The 17,555-nt window shown below is 41.3% G+C and overlaps 1 protein-coding gene across 3 annotated transcripts in view; it reads right to left on the bottom strand.

The window, feature by feature from the left end:
- ZNF609 (zinc finger protein 609) overlaps positions 1-17,555 on the bottom strand; it is a 206,289-nt gene that overhangs the window by 170,180 nt on the left and 18,554 nt on the right. The window contains exon 2 of one of the 3 annotated variants that reach the window (XM_046652704.1): positions 10,398-11,271. The exons of 1 other annotated variant lie outside the window; for it this stretch is intronic. In XM_046652704.1, the coding sequence (XP_046508660.1) occupies positions 10,398-11,144 (747 nt within the window). In that variant the 5' untranslated portion in view covers positions 11,145-11,271. The remainder of the gene's footprint in view (positions 1-10,397; positions 11,272-17,555) is intronic. One more of the 3 variants, XM_046652706.1, reaches the window with a different exon arrangement.

The following is a 17,555-nucleotide window of genomic DNA, read 5'->3' as shown; positions in this document are numbered from 1 at the left end:
ATGTTAGCTCAGGGCTAATCTTCTTCAAGCAAAAACAGAGGAAGACTGGCAACAGGTGTTAGCTCAGGGCCAATCTTCCTCACCGAAAAAAACAATAACAACAAAAACTTTTTACATGAGTGATAATAAATGAAGAGAATCCATTACCAAACAAAAACAGAGGCCAAGGGAAGACATACAGATGGCCAACAGGCACACGAAAAGATGTTCTACATCACTGATCATCAGGGAAATGCAAATCAAAACCACAACGAGATATCACCTTACACCTGTTAGAATGGATATTATCAAAAAGACAAGAGATAACAAGTCTTGGCAGGGATGTAGAGAAAAGGAAACCCTTGTGCACTGTTGGTGAGAATGTAAATTGGTGCAATCACTATGGAAAATAGTTCGAAGGATCCTCAAAAAATTAAAAACAGAACTACCATATGATCCAGCAATTCCATTTCTGGGTATTTATCCAAAGAAAATGAAAAAACTAATTCAAAAAAATATCTGCACCCCCATGTTCACTGCAGCATTATTTACAATAACCAAGACATGAAGACGATCTAAACGTCCATGGTTGGAGGAATGAATAAAGAAAATGTGGTGTGTATATATATATATATATGAATACACACACACACACACAATGGAATATTATTCAGCTGTAAAAAAAAAAAAGAAAGAATGGAATTTTGTCATTTGCAAAACATGGATGGACCTTGAGGGCATTATGCTAAACAAAATAAGTCAGACAGAAAAAGATAAATACCATATAATCTCACTTATATGTGGAATCTAAAAACAAAACAAACAAAAAAAACAAGCTCATGGATATAGAGAACAGATTGGTGGTTGCCTGAGGTGAGGGGTAGGCAAAAGCGGGGAAGAGGATCAAAAGTTACAAATTTCCACTTATAAAATGAGTATGTCATGGGGATATAATGTATAGCATGGTGACTATAGTTAATAATACTGTATTACATATTTGAAACCTAGGAGAGTGAATCCTGAAAGTTTTCACGACAAGAAAAAATTTGTAATTATGTATGGTGATGGATGTTAATTGAACTTATTGAAGTGATCATCTTGCAATATCTACAAATATCAAATCATTATGTTGTACACTTGAAACTAACATAACATGCCAATTATATCTCCAAAACAACAACAACAACAAAAAGCCAAGAAAGGGTTTAACGGCCAGGTCTGGCTCATCTAAACACAATCTAGTATTTGCCACTAAGGCCAGAGCTCAGTGGGTCTCAAATTTAAAAAGCCATTAGAGTATTTTTCAGGTGCACAGTCAAATTGTGCTCTCCCAACAGATAACATTTCAAGTTGAAAACAGACCACTTCCAAAAATCTAAGAACTACCTTTTTATTTCCTACAGTTAGCGACAAAATTCACAAAAAGCATCTCAATCCTCATTCTTCTCCTGGCTGTTCAGACTACCTGTAGGAAGGAGTTCTAATCCCTTCAAAAGGCTAAAGTCTGCACTCTTTGACGATTAACAGAGGGGAAAAAAAAAAGTTCTAAACTAAAACGATCATGTTATATTCATTTTAATACTTAGAAAAATACTTCAGAAAGCTGTGTATATACCAAACAAACCAACTTTAATGGGAAATAGCTAAGCAAGAGCCATGGTTCTTCAGCCTGAGATCAGCCCTGCACCAAACGGAGTCCAATAAACCCTTCCAAACTAACCAACCAATCAAACAATAAAGCCCCAAACCTCAATGGCTCCAAATGCTCTGAATCAGTCTCTTGTCAAGCCTTCCTGGAAATCAGCAGGAATCAGAATATTAGCTATCACAAACTCATTATTTTCCAAAATCTCCTGGGGCTTAACTCTTCAAAGTCTCTCAGGATATCCTTTCACTTTAATTTCACTATGACCTTGCACTTCATAGCTAATAACATTATATCAGCAATAGCTAACATTTATTGAGTACTTAGGATATGCTAGGCTCTGGGCTGAGTGCTTAACCCTCTTTATCTCATCTAATCCTCACAATAACCCTATGAGGTCAGTACTATTATTCACTTCTACATAACTGATGAGAAAAGTGAGGCTTAGAAAAGTTAAATAATTTGAATCTCTCTTCTGTTCTCAAAGTCCCAAATCTTTCCAATTTTAGATTCTTGTCAGTTTGGACAAGAACTCAGGGAAAAAAAATCATACCTACTGTCCCGAGTTACTTTTTATCCCTTAAAGTTTTTGGTGAATGTGATCTCACTATTAAAAGGGAAGGGTGTTCTACAACAGAGGATCTCAAACTTTAGTGTATATCACGATCAATGGGAGTGCTCACGTTAAAACACAAATTGCTGGGCCTCAACCCTAGAGTTTCTGATCTGGGGACCTGGGATGGAGCCTGATATTCAAATTTTTAACAAGTTCCCAGATGCTGCTGCTGGTACAGGGACACTGCTTTATAAGAAGGTAAAAGGAAGTAATCCTCGCTCACCTTAGCTATCACCTTCTCATGTGAAAACACTTCTCTAGAGTACTTCCAACAAGACAGACACTTAGGATTTAAAAACACCTGCAGGGGCTGAAAGCTAAAAGACTACTTCCTCACTTAACAAAGGTGACCAATGACATTAAGGAAGTGGAAATCCAAAAAAAGGAAAATTAAGGACAGAATGATTGTAAACTCTGCTCAAGAACCTCTTACCATCCACACTTTACTTCTTCAGCTTGAAAAGTGTTACCTTTAGATCTCCCAGGGCAAGAGAAATGCCAAAAGAAAAAGGAAGTAGATTATTTTGTAATACTGAAAAAAGGACAGACTCTGAAAATATAATAGAATTCTGCCCTACAGCCAGAAAATTTCAAAATGCTATAAATTCTTCCTGTCTCTCCTTTGTCACACTATCCTCCATCTCAAAAGCTATTCCTCTTACCTAAAACTGACCCAAAGTCTATACTTTCTTAGGTAGCTTAAACATTGATTATGCCAATGTTATCTAGGATGAATGACTTCAGGGAATAGGATTTGTTAAAAATGTCTCTTCAGCCAGCCAGGGAAGCTTCTTACTTGGGTGGGTGCTCCCAACCATGACTAAACTGTATCAGGAGAAACATATTTTAAAATATTAATATGGCCTGGCACCTTCCTGATGCTAATCCTGCCAGGCCCATTCCAATGGCACAATTGGGAAATTAACTGAAGAGAAAAGCAATCTTCCCTCTGTTCTCTACTTTCAGATACTCCTCCTCTACAGCTTTGCCATGCTCAGACTCATTCTATACACATACACAGAGATAGAACATGCGTGCACACACAAATAACTCTCAGCAGGAACCAAAAATCAAAGCCTAACCCCACGGTTTTTAAGTGAGCAAGTCCAATTTCCTTCTTTGTAGCCCTTGACACATGCTGGCTGGGAGCCGTCTGGATTTTTTTCTGCCTTGTTCCTGCACCAGAAGGCTCTGCACTGCAGGTCAGGGGATGATAAGGAAATGAACAGCGTAATTTCCAAGGCCTCTGAACACGGCCCTGTCAGCAGCTCTGGAGGCGGGTTACTCAAGCATGGCTTGAAGAGTGAAAACCACAGAGAGGAGGGCTCAGACAGCCAGCAGTGGCAGGATCTTAGCTGTGTATATTACTGCCACCTCCAGCCTGAAAGCCCAAGCCCTGCTGCCTCCCTGGAGGAGCTCTGCTGGTAAAAGCTCTTATACCCAAATGGCAAAAATACAAGTTCACTCTGGGGGAGGAAGATTAAGGACTAGGACTTAGATTTTCCATGCACGCTTGTGTAGAAACAAAAACATTTAGTGCCCTTCCAGCATACATGAGATTGCACATGCTGGGAAACCCACAGTAACATCTATCCTACATACCCAACACCCCACACCAGAGATATGGCCAGAAAGGAAACTCAATTCATATGAAATCTGAAATTCAACAGGCTACTTCAGTATCCTTTGAAGCCAATTTTTGGTCTCCCAACTCCCAAACTCCATTACAAATACCAGGGGCTTTAGAACACATCACCAGCATGCAAAATTCCCAAGCCAGGTTTGGAACTACTTCTGAGCACAGTGCTGAAAATCTTAGCCAACATGTTTATCTATTTATACTGGGCTTCCTGTATAGGTAGAATGTTGTTACATTTCGGTCCATTATTGTCTAGGGCAGACTGACACATTTTACATCAAAACATGTTTTTCTTTTTTCCTAATATTTACTGAATGCTTCCCATGTGCCAAGCACTGTTCTAAGTGTTTTATATGAAGTAACTAATTTAATCTCACAACAACCCTATGTAGGGACTATTGTTTCCCTCATTTTGCTGATAAGAAAACTAAGGTAGAACAGTTAAGTAACTTGCTCAAGATCACTCAGTTAATAAGTGGCAAAGCTGGGATACAAACCCAGGTAGTCTGGTTACAGAGTTTATACTCTTTACCACTAAGTTATACATATGAGTTTATGTGAAATTTAAGTGTAGAAGGCTTGTGTTTTAAGTCAGAAGTGGCTCCTAACGCCTACCTTATAAAGAAAATTCACAATGGTTCTCAAACGTTGAATTATATAGAAATTATCCAGAGAGTCTTCTGTAAGTACAGATTTCTGGGCTTCTATGTCTAAAACTTATATAGCAGTTCTGAGGTAGGGTTCAAGAATCTGCATTTTTGGCACTCAGGTGATACGATACACATGGTTTTATGGACCACAATTTCAGGAATTCTGCTCTAGATGGCAAATTTTAAGCTCCTCAAAAAGCAGGAACCATCTCTGTTTCATTCACCAGTGTATACTCAGCACCAAGCACAATACCTGGATTCTAAAATGCACTCAATGTTCTGAACGAATGAAGGGCGATAGTGGTATCTTATTGTATGTCATCTCTTTACAAAACAATATCCACAATACATTTAAGGTCTGCCTATTAGTGATATGTCCAAGAAGCACCAAGGCAGGGTTTTTTTTACCTACCTGCAATTGCCAAATAAAGAGTGAACTGGCAACTACCTGCAACTGGCAATGCTTCAATATTACAATGAAAATTTGACAGGATGCAATATTCCAGAACACAGGCCCCCTCAAGAAGTCAAGCTCAAAAGAGCAGTTTAAGGGCCTGCCCCATGGCGGAGTGGTTAAGTTCATGTGCTCTGTTTTGGCCGCCCAGGGTTTCGCTGGTTTGAATCCTGGGCGTGGACATGGCACTGCTCATCAGGCCATGCTGAGGCGGCATCCCACGTGCCACAACTAGAAGGACCCACAACTAAAAATACACAAATATGTACCGGGGGGGCTTTGGGGAGAAAAAGGAAAAAAAAAATAAAATCTTTAAAAAAACCCAAAAAGTAGCAGTTTAAACTTTCCCTGGGGCTGGCCCGGTGGTGTAGTGGTTAAGTTCCACACGCGCTCCGCTTCCGGCGGCATCCCGCATAGCAGAACTAGAAGGACCTACAACTAGAATATACAACTAGGTAGTGGGGGGCTTTGAGGAGAAAAAGGGGGAAAAAAAAGAAGCCTGGCAACAGATGTTAGCTCAGGGCCAATATTTTTAAAAAAACGTAATTTTCGCTCTTTATATACAGTAGGATAGGTTTAGCACCAGCTGTAAATGATTGTTCTTTGCAAACATCATCGCCTTACCAAAAAACCCTAAACTCAAAGATCCTTTCTTCATTGTCTACAATGTTAAAATCAGTATGAAAAACAAACGAAAGCATCTTAAGAGTATCTGGACATTTATATCCAATGTTTCTGAGTTAGTCTTTAAAGTGGAAAAATAGAGAATTCCTCATAACAGTTAAAGATTTGTTAAAAATCCGGGAGTAACAATATACCACTAGAACTTGGTAACCAAAAACCTGGTTTCTATGCGTGGCTTTGCCATTGACTACCTGTGAGAGCCTAGGCAAGTCACATAACCTCTCTGGTCTTAGGTTCCTCTTTTACAAAATGAGGAGACTGGACAAGATAATTTTTCTCTGGGCCCTCCTTGAATTACAACACTCAGATGGAAAAGGGCTGCTGAAGAATAAATAAATTAAGCTCAGGCTCTGTTGCAGTTAGAGAACACATCTCTTTCCCACATAAATATCAACTTCTATTTAAATTTTTTCCATGAGGGGGCAGGCCCAGTGGCACAGCAGTTAAGTTCGCCCGTTCCGCTTCGGCGGCCTGGGGTTCGTCAGTTCGGATCCTGGGTGTGGACACAGCACCGCTTGGCAAGCCATGCTGTGGTAGGTGTCCCACATAGCAAGTAGAGGAAGGTGGGCACGGATATTAGTTCAGGGCCAGTCTTCCTCAGCAAAAAGAGGAGGACTGGCAGCAGATGTTAGCTCAGGGCTAATCTTCCTCAAAAAATAAATAAATAAATAAATAAATTTTTTCCATGAAGGAAAATGCTTGAGGGCATTTGGCTTCAGGAAGCAAGCCTGACTGGTATGCTATCAACAGCTGAGAAAGAACAGCTAGTGAAGGAGGAAGGTGTTAAGAGAGAAAGCCTTGGATCCGAAGGAATAAGAGACCTGACCTTGGTTGGGCAATGAGGGATTGCAACACAAGAGAACTGAGCTGGAAGGCATAAACTAGGGCAGGAAAACAAAACCAAGGGCAAAGGAAGATGCTCTCAGAGCACAGGATATGATAGCAAGCATGATCAGAAGGCGAAAGAGCAAAGAGCACACTTTATCATTTTCTTTGTATCCTCAACTAATGGGGGAAGTGGTAAATATACGCAGCATTCTGAGAGCAGAAGCTGAGACACAAACATGGGGAAAGCAGAGTGCAGTGTTCTTACCTCGCAAGATCAAAAACAGTAGCTAAAGAGGCAAGGGGAGCTTCTGGTTGCAAACTTCTAAATCCTTTAGCCACTAGAGCCTACTGGTTACATTATATGATTTGAATAAAAAGGAGTCTCACCTTAAACTCCGACTTTCAAGCCCTGACTCTGACAGAGTCGGCACAGATAGATCTTTGCCTTCCATGGTTTGTAAATTCTTTTTTTCTTGCTTGTCAGTGTGGCAACACCATCACTAAGCTCGGGACATTCAGACAGACACACTCGCTCCTCCCTACCTCCCCTTCCATCTCTAACTTAACAACCTATCAATCAAACCAAAGGCAAGGGAACAGGCAGGAGTGGGAAGGCTCTGTCTTGTTTATTCCTCAACTCTCCCTCCCCCATCTCTTCAGCTGGCAGGAAGTATGAGACAGGAGTGTTCAAGTATGAGACAGGAGTGTTCAATAACAATTCAGGGCAGCAGTAGTTGCTAAGAGCCATCACTGGTCTCTCCTAGAACTCTGTGAAACAACACAATGAGCCCTACCAGAGAGAGAGGTATGGTGGAGCAAAAGTGGGATTCCATGACAGGAAATCCACATCTTTGGCTCACAGAAAATTCCCTCTGCCATAGTCTGAGATACCTACCTTGATGAGAGAGAAGGTCATGAGGTAGATAATTTGAATATTCAAATCTCCCTCATAAGCTGGTAGCAGACATGTGACAATTCTATCCTACGCCACAAACTCCATTTGTCTTCTCTCCTTTTTCCAAGGGGGGTGGGGGTGGGGAAGACTCCAGTCAAGATACTTTCCAAATTTTATGAGTGTTTCCTCTTCATGATAGTTCCCAGCTCAGAGTATGTAATTCTTAGATTATATCAAAACATCTGTTTTGGTTCTGTTGGTTGTCCCCACATGGAAGGAACATTCCAAACCAGTTAAGCCACAGGCTAGTCCATATCTCAGAAAAATCTTAAAGAAGTGTTCAAAGACTTAGCTTATAACTATAGTACTAATCATCAAACATTGACTGAGCATCTATTATGCCCCAAAACCCTGGGGTCCTTGTTTCTCTAAAGCAGCTCCTCTGCAACATTTCTAGCCTTTTTTCCTTTAACTTGTGTCTTCCCCTCCTCCCATTCCAGAAATGCTCTCTCCCTGCACAGAGTGTTTTCATATCCTAGCAACTTCCAAACATCTATTTAAATAATTATTTATTTCAATGGTCAAAGGCTTTATGGAAAGGCACCCCTAGAACTAGACTGTTCAAAAGGCTTGAGGGAACAGGGAAAGGAATTAAGAAAGCAGGTTCTTGCTTACAGTAACACCAAACTGCACAGCAAATTTTCTGCTTCTAAAAGTACTTCCCAGCAATTTTATCTTTCTTCCAAAAACTGAAGCACAGTCTCTCTCCCTTTTCTCTCTCATTCCACTGCCCTACTCTCAGTCTCCTTCGGAGACAAAGCTTATAGCATAGCTACATTATTAATGGGCAAACCGCCCTGGCACAAAGATGTATTCTTATCTTGAATGTACCGCATCTTTCAGCCCAATTATAATCTGAAGGGCAGCCACCCAAGCAGTCCCAGCACCTATAAGAGAAAACAGGTTCCATTTGCTTCTCTGTTGGAGACTATCGTGGACATTTAGACTTAAATCCAACATGAAGCTAAGCACCATTAATCCTTTCATCCACAGACTACTACTAGGTTTACACGATTGCAACATGAGTCCAGAGGTCTGAACAGAAAGGGAAATGAAGGCCACTCGCAGAAGTCACCACTTTTCAGCACAGGAAGAACAATGATTATGAACGTGAATATATGGCAAGAATTTACTGAAGCCAGATGTAGGGAACAGTCTAATGGGCCTGGAACAGAAGCAAGAACTCCTGGTACTCCTAGGCCTCTTTAAAACAGTATTATCCATCTGTACCCCAGAGAAAATGGTGAATCACAGCCAAGCACAGGATGAACCATGCCAGTAACCAGCTGGAACTTGACTCTGCTGAGGTGGACTACAGCATCTGCCACCTAAACACAGGCAGCCTCTCTGGCAGCTGCCACTGGTAAAAGGGAATGAACCTTTGTGGTGTTAGCGGAAGAAAATCCACAGCCCTGTTACCAGTGAAGCCCAGATGTTGCTAAGAGCTATAGATGTGCCAAAGGCAAGACCAAAATACCTACAGCAAAGAAAGTGCAAGCTACTACTGGAATCTAGGCACTGAGAGGGCACCACCATCCAAACACACACATCTAGCCTCTATTTCTTAACACTTGGATATGGAAATAGGTATTCCCTATTGCAGCCAATGTAATTACAAAGAAATCAATTTATGTTGCATCTGTTGGGATCAGCTGAAAGGACAGAGTGAACAGAACACGGAGTGCAAAATCAAGAGCCAATGAACAGCTCATCACCAGGCCAGACGCTTTGCAGGAAATTGTAAGCTGCTGAAGTTTAAGGCAGCCTGAGCTGACCCTAGACTCACATCTACTCTGCTCCAACCCCGCAAGCTCCATTTCCTGGGACATGAACCAAGATCATCTTCCCAGAGGAGGAGAGTCCCTCCTAGGGCTGCAGGCACCTGTCCTTCCAAGTCAAGCAGAAGGCAGGGTATCATTACACTGTTAGGCAGCCATTAAACACCAGGAGACTTTGATTCCCAATAGTTGAGGGAGATACCTGGCCAAGAACTATAGCTTTAGTGGCCAAAGAATCTCTTTCAAGGCCAAACTTTCATGGCCACAACACTATCTCATAAGGCCTGATTAAGTACCTCTTAATACAGTCAGTACCTCCTGCCCCTTTGTTTACCTGTCCCAAACTATGCCCCTTTGCTCTTTGGTAGCCATCAATAGAACACTTAGTAGATATCATGCCATGAAAATTATTCAACCCTTTTCTCTTCCAGAGACCCAGCAGAATCATTTATCCCATTAAGAACAGCACTCAGGGGGCCGGCCATGTGGCCGAGTGGTTAAGTTCACGTGCTCCACTCCGGCGGCCCAAGGTTTCACTGGTTTGGATCCTGGGTGCGGACATGGCACTGCTCGTCAGGTCATGCTGAGGTGGGGTCCCACATGCCACAACTAGAAGGACCCAGAACTAAGATATACAACTATGTACCAGGGAGGATTTGGGGAGATAAAGCAGGGGGAAAAAAAAAAAAAGATTGGCAACAGTTGTTAGCTCAGGTGCCAATCTTAAAAAAAAAAAAAGAAAAAAAGAACAGCACTCAGCCAAAAGCATGTTCAGTTTATCAAGTTATTATTAATTTTATCAGTAACTCTGAGGATGAAAAGCCAGACAAGCTGGGGACCACATAAAGACTGATGCCAGCCTCTAGCAACAAGTGTCTTAGGTGGGACAAGGTGGGAGGTTTTCAACGATTTATAGAAAAATCAGTCTACCAAGTAGCTGCCCCCAACAAGAGATATTCTTTTCCAAAATGTCCAGGCCTGCTGTTCATGCATCTGTAGGGAATCCCCTAATTTGGAACAAAACCACATTATCATTACCAGCTGCTCTGACCTTATAATTGGTCATTACCCACAACCTAATAGCCTCCCACAGAGTGAACATAGCATTTGGTGGTTAGTCCAGGGCAGTTCTGACTGGCAGTGGGCAGCCAGATCTGGCCACCTCTTACCTTTTCAGACTTGACTTTCTTTAGCGGGCGACACTCATTCTCCCCTTCCTCTGGCTCCGGTTTAGCTCCCAAAGGATTGAGCGCTGCCCCAGGCTCAATAGCTATACTCCCAAGTGGCTCCACAGCGCCTGTATCCACCCCTGCACTTCCATCGTACTGACCACCCCGTCCTCCCAAGGGAACTGGCTGGAGGACCCCAGGATCCTTTTCTGAACAAGTCCCCACTCCTTCGCTTCTCTCCTTCTTGCTCTTAGATGAGCTGTTCTCCTTTTCCTTTTTGGAGCCGGCTACACTGCGGGATGCCTTAGCCGCCTTCTCTGAGCCCTTGGGAGCAATAGCAGCAACCAGGCTTCCTGCATTGGTACCATCTCCTGAGCGTCCCTGTACCTCTTTCTTGCTAGCTGCCCCCTCACTTGGAGTGAACAGGGAAGTCCCTGGAGTGGGTTTGCTAGTGTCTTTGCCACTCTTATTCCTTTTGGATTTTGATTTGCCTTCCTTCCCTTGAGGACCTGGCACTGGGGTCACAAACTTGATGTTGTCTGGTAGTGTGGCCACAGCATTGGGAGCCGGTATCCCCACCTCCTTTGAGCCTGACATTTCCAGTTTCTGCTGGTCCTTTTCCAGATCGGCGTCCAGGTCAATGATGAGATTCCCTACTCCAATGTCCCATTCATCCCCACTGTCGTATGTCTCAACCGGGTTTGCATCCACTCCTTTCCCTCCGGAGGCTCCACTGCTCAAGGACATCTTAGAGTCAACGTCCCACCTCAAGATTCAAGGCTCTTCCTTGCCCCCAGCTTTCCTATTTTCAGCTTCAGCTATGTTCTCAGACCTGTCACATTGGTCAGTACATGCCCAGTGGACAACATCATTGCTGGAAAAAGAAAATTTAAAGAGCTGTTAAAGGAAACAATACAGGCAAGAAGACAGCCTGAAATAAACTCCCACACAAAACAGACCCTTCCTAGGTGGCTATCACATCACAATGGACAAGACAAACAGGTTCAGTTGTATTTCTAACCAAGTCACATTGGACCAAGGGAAAAGTTAATTGCCACTCCATCTCCCCAGGGAAGAGTACAATATTTCCAATTGCCCAGAGATTCTGTGGTAAGTCTTAACTAGAAATCCTCTAGAGTTTGTTTCCCATGCCCAAGAGACTTACTTCTACTACCACAGTCAGCTGGCAAACCTCCCTCAATCAATACAGGCCCTGGCACATCAGATTCAAGCCCTAGCACAACTTTACTCATACCCTCTTTCTCCTTGCTTCTTCTTAAATTATCAGAGACTCAGAACATGGTCCAGCAAATGTTTTAAAAGCCCTCTACTAACAGGGCCTGTCTGTACTAATAATATAGATTGTTTGCTATTCTACTCTTGGGGGGAAAAAGTCTAATTACGGTTAAGTAAGAATAAAAGAGAAAAGCAAGCAGAACTGGGAAAAATACAAATCAGGATAGAGGACAAAAACCAAAACTAGAGGAAACAAAACTCAGAGAGGACTCAACCAACCAGCTTAAGTTCAGTTAAATCAGCTGTATTAAACTCCAGGTTTCAAATTACGTCTAAATAACAAAATTCAATGTGGCCTTTCCCACTTACCATGAAAATGCCTATGAAGACAACAAAAAAAAGAGACAGAAAATTTTGCCCTATCGATAACTGAACATACTAAAGAAACCTAACACAAGAATGTGGAATAACTCTCCAAATTCTTATATAAGATTGATGGCACTGTACTGATAAATACCAGGACCTCACTACATGAAATAGAGATTGGCTAAAAAAAGGGAGGTGGTAAAGAAGGCAATTTATGTCTTTCCAGTCTCCTGACTAAAGAGACCTGGGGAGTATACCATCTAGAAAACCTTGCAGCCAACATATACCATCCTGGTATTACTTTATGACATAGCCAAAGAGTTCTGTTCCTGCTCACTCCCCTGACCACCATCTTTCTACAACCAGTTAGAAAATAACTCTCATAAGATAACAGAGCAGAAAGAGCCAGGAAGGGCACAATGAATGCTACAAAGTGGATTTCTAACAGGTAAATGCTATAGATAGGACAGAGACAAGACAAACTGTAGTTATTCACCTACATTCTTCAAGACAGGGTCAAAGAACCAGGGTGCAGTTCCAAGAGAAGATGGCATCCTAGGAGAGCAGAGCTGTACCAAGTAAATGCCTGCTAGCAACTGGAATTTGAGAAAGGTGTGTACATTGATCTGCCATTTTAGCTGGTGATCTAAGAAGAAAATATACCCTTTACCCAAGTAAAGAGTTTAGCGCCAACAGCAACCAACCACTGCTGGCATCAAGTCTACACAGATCTTACTTCATAAAAGGATGAGCAAAAAGTGTGTATACGGGGAAACATGAAGAAGGAACTATGAAAAAATGCCACCCATGAGGTAAAGGAAAAACAATCCCTGTCTGAAGAGTATGAGAAATGACTACCCCTGAATATGATCCAGTTTTCTGAAGAAATTTTTAGCAAAATGTTTGGAATTCTCAACACTATGCTATGAGACTTGGCCTCCATGAAATAGTAGTGTAGTACATATCTGATCATTCATTCAAAAAAATTTGTATTAATTACCTATGTGCCAGGCACTAAACTAGGTGCTGGGAATACAGCAGCAAATAAGAAGTGAATAAGGCAGTGGAACACGGTATTGAAAACAATTCTATTATGAGGGGCAGAGAGGATTTCTAGAAAAGGGAATGCTAACTCAATCTGCACTATGGAGAATTATTAAAGCATTGTTCTTCCCAACATAATTTATCACCTCTGCAAACTTTGCAATTGTGGCTAGGCTTAGAGCATAATCCACATTCATCTAAAGCTTACCTACTTTCCTCCAGAGCTGCACTATCATCAGTATGTAATTTAACCATTAAAACAACCCCATGTTTGTTTTTCCTTGGAAAAGTAATAAAACTTTCAAAAGACCTTCCTCTAAAAACAAAAACAAAAACCTTCCAGAGGAAGGTTGAATAAAACTGAATGGAAAACTGAAGAAGAGATTAGAATAAATGGGAGGAAAGCAACCCATCAAGACATAATAAATGAATAACATCTTGAACTATAAAGATCTTCCATGCAGACTGAAAAGGTTCACTACTTTTTCAGCAAAATCAATTTAAAAAGCCAAACTTGCACACATTCTAGCAAAATTTTTAAATTACAAAGAACAAAAGTTGGGCCAACCTCAGACTGCTCTGCAATATTAAATGTTAAAAGAGAATGAAAAATCTACAGAATTTTGAAGAGAAAAGGTTGTTGGTCGAGAGTCTTACACTGAGTCAAATTGTTTGTCATATGTAAAAGCGATAGATTTTCAGTTACGTAAGAAGACATAATATATCTGTCTTATTAAAAACTGAAGCATTCCGGCCGGCTCGGTGGTGCAGCGGTTAAGTTTGCACAGTCTGCTTCTCAGCAGCCCAAGGTTCGCCAATTTGGATCCTGGGTGCAGACATGGCACCACTTGGCAAAAGCCATGCTGTGGTAGGTGCCCCACATATAAAGTAGAGGAAGATGGGCATGGATGTTAGCTCAGGGCCAGTCTTCCTCAGCAAAAAGAGAAGGATTGGCAGTAGTTAGCTGAGGGCTAATCTTCCTCAAAACAAACAAACAAACAAACAAACACTGAGGCACTAAAATCAGTTCAGTGTAGCATAAATTTGAATAATTCTTGTAAACACAAATACCAACTGAATTTTGTAATCTGAAGAGTAAACTCAACGCAGATATTAAAAATTATTCCTGAAAAAGATGAGGCAAAATCAATGCTTATAATAGAACCTCAAAAAGTTCAGCCTTAAACACCAGTAGGGAAAGACACTTCCTCAAATTCCTCTTGTCCCAATTCCACATGTCACAGCAAATTGCTTTTTTTCTAGTAAGCAAGAAATACTACCATTATATTTTTTAAAAATTGTGCTGCTTCTCAAAAGGGAGCTGGAAATGAAAAGAACATCTGATGGTCTGTGCTCTTTTCCAGGTTCCATATCTTAAGTGAGATATTCATTAAATAAGGGATGTCCAGAAGAGTACAGTAAAACAACAAGAAGCCATTTCATTAGAGGAAAGGTCTTTGAAACCGGTATTCTTTAGTCTGGAAAGGAGAATACTAAAGGGAGATAGGCTAGTTAGCTTCAAATATACAATAGTCGCAATGTGGAAGACAGAAACTTATGCTGAGGGTAGAAACAGGACCAGTGAGTAGAAGTTATAGAAAGACAGATGTTTAACTCAGGAAAAAATTTACTATCTTGAGATTTCCAACAATGGTCCACAATGCTTAATGAAGCCATATCTTTATCACCGAAAGTACTGTACACAAAAAGCATAATCACCTGTCAAGCAAATTACACAATGAATTCCTCTATATGTGGTAAGGGGTAGTCTGGACATGCCTTAGGCCTTTTTCAAATCTATAATTCTACTAATGTACCTATAAAAAAGTGCCTTCCCTACTAGAAAACTATCTAGAATTTCTGAATGAGCAGGATACAAAGAAAACATATCCTGAGGATTGATCTTTAGTCGTCCTGATGTTTTTTAGAGCGCCACTGTCCTCCTATTTTTGAGAGTTTCATAAGTACAACTTTTCAACCAGGTGACTTTTCAAGAAATCCAGGCTTCCAAACCCAGCAGGCTTCACGGTAACTTTGGTGGTACATTTCCAAAGATACACTGTAAAACTGCCAAGGATTCTTTAATCAGCTTGGCTGCAGCTGCCAAACCACTTCCCATCTGCTCCCTACAGCATCGCTGGCTTTATACAGTTAATAATCAACTCTGTGACAGGTCACTGCAGAGATGTTTAACCCCAGGAGGTATGGTAACTAACACGCTAGCTGGCAATGAAAAGCACTGACCTCTTGCTTGCATGGCAGAGAAAGTGAAGAATCAGGAGAACCAATACCTTACAAAGACCACAGACATTTTCAACTTGCAAAAGTTTCTCTAAAGATTTTCCTCTCTCCTCTCCTTCTGCCTAAGTGTACTCCACTTCTTTATTTAGGACCACGATTTACGAGACTCTGGAATTACTTGTCAGTACCATTTGTGCTTTGTTCCTGCACCTAATCACCAAAGAACTCCTCTCTGTATGGATATAGCTAAGGGACCAAGATAGGTCATGACAATCATTTCCCATACCCTGTACCTATAACAACACAAGTTCAAATCCCAGTTTCCTCTCTGGAACCCAACTCCATCTCCCAGCCCACAGACTAGTTTCTAGTCACACATTTCAGGTCATTAACTGCTTTTTTCTTGGAGCACATGTCGTAGATCACACCACTCCCCTACCTCAGGAATGAACAAGCCCTCTTTTCAAGAAGGCTAAGAATGAGAAAAAGAGTCTTCATGTGAGGTCTCTGCCCCTGCCCAGAGGACATAAGCAGTAACTGACTCTACTTATGTCCAAACATAGTAACAGTACTCCTCTTTCCACCCAGATAGAGCTCTGGATCCATCCTAGAGGGCTTCAAAGAGAGAGAATCTTTTTAATTGCCAGCTACTCACAGATAATCTGCTCTAAGTAGCAAATTGTCCAATGCTGTTTCACTGTAAATCTATCTGTTTTCCCCTCTTCTTATGGGTTTTGGATCAATCTTCTCATAGGCTTCGGCCTGAGCAAGTGACAGTTGTGTATGAGTGTACATAATCTGCTTGGGACCACACAGGTCACACACATTTGGATGTGACGGTGATCTCTCTGGCTAGGTAGTTCCCTCCAAAAGCTGTATGGACAAAGGAAAAAAACGCTATACTCAATTCTAGGAGGGTAGCATGCTGTAGGAAAAAGAGCACTGAACTTAGAATCAAGTGACGTGATTTCTGGACTCGGATTTCCACTGACCTTAGCCAGGTTGCTAGCCAAGTTGCTTCATTAAATATTAATTCTCTCATTATAAAATGGAGGAAGATCCATCATGGTTCTAAGCATATTATGAGAACACAAATCTGAAAAATAGAAGACAACTCAAAAATATAAAATGACTTAAATATTCTCATAATGTCCTGGTGTCTGAACTTAAAGAGGACTGTTTTACAGTTATACTTTATATAGAGTATCTAAAGTATTAAGGAAAAAAAAGGAAAAATGTTTTAAAAAAATTTTTACAAATTAAATTACAAGTAGTACTGATATCCATTTGAGTTCTATGAAAGAAAATGGCAACTCTTTCTTCTTCCATGAACTCCGTGGTCCGAGTTTTCCCTTTAGGCTACTCCTACCTGAGATGTGGCTCATAAAACCCTATACTGTAGTTACTGACAGGAAGTCTCCATCTTGCTTCAAAAATCCCTCAGGACCAAGGTACCAATCTCAAGGCTGATAGTTTTAACATCTGGACTATTTTACCAACTGTTCCAATCCACTAGATGGTTGACATCACCCTAACAGGACAGGCCTTGAAATCTAAATTGTCTGAGATTGACAGGGTTTGATGCCCTAAGGAACTGTCAATAAACCAGTGCGCTACAACAAAGTTGCTAGAAGAAAATCATATTATACCATTCCAGATGCTACCCTGAAATCACATTGTACTTAGCTAGCATCAGGTGAGGCGAGCACAACATGTAAACCATCCTCTTCCCCAGGTGGAAGAACAGGCATCTCCCTCTCCACCTGCCACACTTCTTAGAAGCTCACTAATCAACTGAATTTCCAACTATGGCTCAAACGAGAAACAATCAACTTTCCTTTGGGCCTCTCCTTTAATTTATCACATTAATTACTGTAACAAAGGAACTGTGTCATCTCCTTAAGTACCATAGCTCTCGGCTCATATCCCCAATGGGGATCAGATAAAACCAGGCTAACAGTGCCAATTTGAGAAGATGGATCCAATTCAACAGGGTTCATCTGACCATGTGTCACCTAAGGACAGAACAGTAAAAGTGTAGCATCTCTCAGTCCCTGAGTGTTTATATGCTGCACCTCATGAATAGTTTTATGGTCCTCACAGGCTGCTATTCTCAAAGATTACGAGGCTTGACCTGTTTCATTTCACATAGCAACTGACACTTCCACCAGGACCAGAGGTATTCAATAGGGCTTGGGTTTAGAGCCTTGGTGTTTGTTAATACTGCTCTGTGCCAGTATACATCTCACAATAGGCAAAATAGCATACTGA

The sequence above is a fragment of the Equus quagga genome, chromosome 2, assembly GCF_021613505.1.
Source record: "Equus quagga isolate Etosha38 chromosome 2, UCLA_HA_Equagga_1.0, whole genome shotgun sequence".
NCBI lineage: Eukaryota > Metazoa > Chordata > Mammalia > Perissodactyla > Equidae > Equus > Equus quagga.
This window is presented reverse-complemented; position numbering and strand designations above follow the sequence as displayed.